Source organism: Fulmarus glacialis, unplaced genomic scaffold (assembly GCF_000690835.1).
Source record: "Fulmarus glacialis isolate BGI_N327 unplaced genomic scaffold, ASM69083v1 scaffold11026, whole genome shotgun sequence".
NCBI classification, from domain to species: Eukaryota; Metazoa; Chordata; class Aves; order Procellariiformes; family Procellariidae; genus Fulmarus; species Fulmarus glacialis.
The window spans coordinates 8,603-13,562 of NW_009220053.1; the positions used below are offsets into that span (position 1 = coordinate 8,603).

Below are 4,960 nucleotides of genomic sequence, written 5' to 3' on the forward strand. Positions count from 1 at the left end.
CGACGCAAGAGTTCCTGATACGGTAAAGGGACGCTTCACCGCCTGACTCGTTACACCAAGGCCAAGGTTTAACGGGAGTTTCTGAGGTCGTGGAGTGACCCAGTAGCGTGGAGGGGAGCAAATGCACCACCACACCCTCATATCAGTTTAAAAAACACACTGCAGTCAACCAAGTGATAGGCACTTCTGTCTTGCACTACAGTATGTGAGCCACAAGTGATGGATGATGAAGGAATTAAAGCTTGTAAGAGAGTTTTAAACCACAGCCTTACCAAGTGGGTGAAGGTAAATCCCAGCTTCCGAACTCACCATTCACCCTTCCACACAGACATTCTTTAATGTTAAAAGCTACTATAAAACATACTTATCTAGTGAGGTACGGGGTTGTTGTTGATTGCTCCCATTTCCCATACTCCGTTCTCTGTGGCTCTCTAGGAAGAGCTTTGTATTGCTGTTGCTTACCCTTCAGTATAAAACTACACTATTAAAAGTACCTTCTGCCATGGAAGTGTCTTCCAGGCAAGGTGAGAGTAGCATTACCCACTCCTAGGCTATTGGGTGCAGCTGGGAGGGACTACTAAAGAGCCTGCTGACTTCAGGCCCAGGAGCCCGCATGCAGATTAACCTGACAAGTGCAACACTCAAATCCTCATGGGAGATTTTTCTGATTAAGAACAGAGACTGGCCTAGTATGTTGTTACAGTCAGATCCGTCCAATGGGTCCCTCTGCTTAAGAGGACAAACACCCTGGAGTTATCACACAAATTCACTTAGCCCCATCAGAAGAATATAAAGTTTCTTTTACAATTTCTTCTTCCCCAAAGAAGCAGAGGGGCAAGCAGTTACTTCCCCCCCTACACCCTTTCTCTACTATTTAGTAACAGACTTCCCTGAGCTCATCACGATTTTCCACGTCACTGTGGCAAGAGATGTGATGTGATGCCACAGCTCAGACATAAACTATAATCATGCCCTTCTGTCCCTGAACAGCTGACGCTCGTCTGTAGAAGCCACAACAGCATCAATCTGCTGTGAAGGGCAGGAAGCCTTCCACCATACCATCTTCTTACTGCAACGCATCAGGGTGTTCGCCCTTGCAGACACTATCACAGTCCCGGACACACCACACATTTCACTAGCCCATGAACGAGACCGTGTACAAGGAAGGGAATGTGACTGCCTGGAAGAATTCTTCTGATCTCCTTTGCTCTAGTCTAGCTTTTTGGAAAGAAGAATTAAATACTTAATAATCCCAGCACCTGGAAGAATAAAGCAGGAAACTATATATGTCACACTCAGAAATTGTCTACAGGTTAGAAGAAAAATAAAGGGGGCAACATGTGGATACCAGCCAGTTCAGAGATGAACAGTGGGATAAGTTTAAAAAACAAAAAGAAGTTAAAAAGGCCACACAGCTCACTGGTATTTTCACCATACTCCCTGCAACAGTAAAAAAGCTTAAGTGCAAATACACAGATTTCCAAAAGCTCTGAAAGTGCTTTGGAGACCTGAAGGGTAATCAACCCTTGGCTTTCGTATCTCTCATCGCAACGTCTTGGTGAAAATCCAGCTTGGCCTGTACAGTCTTGCAGCCTTTATCAGAGTAGATTTGCTGCTCTCTTGGGAAGAACGTCATCTCATCAGCCACTGCTTGAACCACCTTCTCATCGACAGCGTAGCCACGGGCTACCATTTCAGCCCTGATGCACATCTTCACGTGCTTGTGCTCCAGGGGCAGGAAGGGGACAAAGTAGTCAATGAGGTTCCTGTCGATGAGGCTGCTGTGCCACAGTCCACCTGGAGGAGTTGGGGGAAAGGGAGAAGCAGGGCAGGGTCAAGAGCTGAACCTGCATTATGAAGCAAAAGGAATTTCCCATTTTCTGGGGAGAGTGACTTACTATTCTTGTTATTGAAGACGCCTACGGATAGCATGGGCTCCAGGTCTTTCAGCTGAATCTCTTCCCTGCGCTTTCCACTCGTCCAGAACTCAAGAGCTGCTTTATTAATTAAGTCACCACCTGCATTGCTGTTCATAAAAGAAAACTATGCAGTGGTGAATAGGCACAACTGAACCAGAATTTCTTTTCTAGCTGGTCACACGTATTGCTAATCTTCATGATGTCAAACAAATCAGCAAAACAGAAACCCGTAAGCCAAAATATAGGGAAAGTCTCCAGTTCTTTAAATAGCCATCAGTGTGTGGTGGGTTGACCCCGGCCAGCAGCCAAGCGCCTACGCAGCCGCTCGCTTACTCCCTCCCGCCTCAGCGGGATGGAAGGAGAAAACAGGAAGAACAAAAGAGAGAAGACTTGTGGGTCAAGATAAAGACAGTTTAACAGGTAATGAAAAGAGGAGAAAAAAACCCCCAAAGAAGGCTAAGGAAATCACTCACCACCCCCCCAGTCAGACCAACGCCCAGGCAGTCTCCGAAGAACCATCACCTTGGAAGCTGAAACCCCCCCTTCTTTCTCTACCCCAGGTTTTATTGCTGAGCATGACATTACATGGTATTGAATAGTCTCCCGGCCAGTTCGGGTCAGCTGTCCCAGCTGTGTCCCCTCCCATCCCCTTGCCCACCCCAGCCTTCTCGCTGGGGGCAGCATGGGAAAAAAAGAAAGCCTTGAGGCTTTGCAAGCACCATCCAGAAACAGCCAAAACATTGCTGTGTTACCAACACTCTTTTGGCCACAAATCCAAAACACGGCACCAAACCGGCTGCTGTGAAGACAGTTAAGTCCATCCCAGCCAGAGCCAGTACACGGTGCACCCATCCCAGACAGCTTCCCCAACATGTGAACTCTCATGCGATCGGTGCTCTGGGCCAGGCTCGTGAGCTCAGCACGCTGCAGTGGTCTGCTGCACAGCATCAGACCTGCTCCACTACAGCCACAGGCCACGCAAGAGCTCAGGGTGCTGCCCTCTGTCTTTACAGAGAGGATCTTGCCTCCAGAGAGGTGTTCTTTGCTGTTCTTTGAATGAGGTCCCATAGGAGCATCGTTATCATCATAAACACAGATTTATCTCAGTATCTCAAAACGACTGAAATAGGTGCTACAGACCTGAGGAAGATGAAGATGGCTTTCCTGTAGGACACCCCATCAACCTGCTCGTAATAATCTAAGAACGGCTTGATGGCATCAATGAGACCCGGGTGCATTTTGTCCATCTCATCAAAAATGAAGACGGAGTGGGGACAGGCACTGACGTTGCCCCGAATCCAGTTCTGCAGCTGTTCCTGGAACAAGAGGTCGAAAAATGCTGGAAAACTAGGTCTCTTGGGGACGTACGGCAAATTATGTGTATGTGCAGCCTCTAGGGACACCCTCTCAAATGTCAGCATCCCACACTCACTGGTTATACTTTTTCCTGAAGACAGGACCATAAACTGTGGCTGATCCCTTTAACATGTGACACTGAATTGAAATGTGAATTGTTTTCCTGCTCACAGGTGAGAGACTTTCTCATTCTTTCTGCCTAGTGTACAGATAAGGCACAAAAATCGGGCTGAGATGGCAAGTCTTGCAGAAGAGTGGGCTTCTTTTTGTTTGTTTTTTTCAAAAAAAAAAAATTAAAAAAAATCAGTGTTTCCTCTTTCATACAGAAACCACATCTGGGTACCTTCAAACATTAAAACATGAAGATCAGAATTCTGCAATGTCAAGGAATTAAGTCGCTTGAAAAATCTCTCACGTAGACTACGCTTTCTCATTGCATAGTGCATGGTGGGTTGACTCAGCCAGCAGCCAAGCACCCCAGCAGGATGGGGGAGAGAGGACAAAGAATAAAAGTGAGAAAATGAATGGGTTAAGATAAAGACAGTTTGATAGGAGATGGAAAGAGGAAAAAACCAAGGAAAGGGAATCACTCACCCCCCCGACACATGCAGACCAACACCCAGCCAGTGTTAGAGCAACAACCACCTTGGAAACCAACACCCCCCACTTTTTCCTTCTTCTACCCCCGTTTTTATTGATGAGCATGACATGATATGGTACGGAATATCCCTGTGGCTGATTAGGGTCAGTTGTCCCGGCTGTGTCCCCCCCCAGTCTCTTGCACACCACAGCCCCAGCCTGCTCGCTACGAGTTGGGTAAAAAAGCAAGTTTTGAGGCTGTGCGAGCACTATTCAGTAACAGCCAAAACACTGGTGCATTATCAACACTGTTGTAGCCACAAATGCGAAACACGGCACCGCAGGCGCTGCTACGGAGAAAGTTACCTCCATCCCAGCCAACCAGCAAGCCCAGTTTTAATGACGGGATTCTTTCCTAGCAGCAAGCACCGCAGGAATCGGCAGATGGCATCAGTGAGAGGACGGCACTAGGAAATTACTCTCACTTTAGATTTCTTGCCATTTTGGCGCCTTTCTCTTTCACTTTCTGCGTGCATTTCCCCCTCCCTCTCTCCTAAGCACCAACTTTGAAGGTACCCGGCTGTACATGTCCAGTTCCCAGGTATCTGGGGGACACACGCAACACAAACAGCCAAACCCCCGTACTAGGGGGTTGAGGGACTCGCAGTAACTGGATCACCTTGCGTCCCTCCTCACCTTGTAGAGCCCGAGTTGGTCGTGGTGGGGGAAGTGCAGGGTGGCCAGGAAGAGATGGACAAACTTGCTGCGCAGGCCAGCGGGGTGGACCTGCTCCGCCAGGATCTGGCTGAGGAAGTTCTTGCCGGTGCCGGCCCAGCCGTGGAGCGAGAGCGTCAGCGGCTTCTTGGGGCTGGCGTTGCTGCTGAAGCCCATCACCGCCTTCAGCACCACGTCCTTGGCCAGGTGCTGCCCAAAGAGCTTGGTGTCCAGCTGCACCTTCAGCGCTGTGGGGAGAGGGAGAGCTCAGCATCGCACGGCCACCAACAGGTGCTACTCACCGGCCACGCGCCATGCGAGCTCGGCACGGCCACCGATGGTGTTGGTCACCAGCCATGCACCAGGCAAGCTTGGCATGGTCAGCATGGCCA

General features: G+C 49.0%; 1 protein-coding gene across 1 annotated transcript; it reads right to left on the reverse strand.

Annotated features, from left to right (window-relative positions):
- Nucleotides 1-1,519: 1,519 nt before the first annotated feature.
- Nucleotides 1,520-4,946, reverse strand: LOC104078828 (torsin-1A-like). The gene is made up of 5 exons (XM_009580616.1): nt 4,871-4,946; nt 4,551-4,834; nt 3,060-3,235; nt 1,899-2,026; nt 1,520-1,797 (listed from the first exon to the last, which is right to left on the reverse strand). Exons 1-5 carry the CDS (start codon nt 4,944-4,946, stop codon nt 1,520-1,522), a joined length of 942 nt encoding a protein of 313 aa, XP_009578911.1.
- Nucleotides 4,947-4,960: the final 14 nt, after the last annotated feature.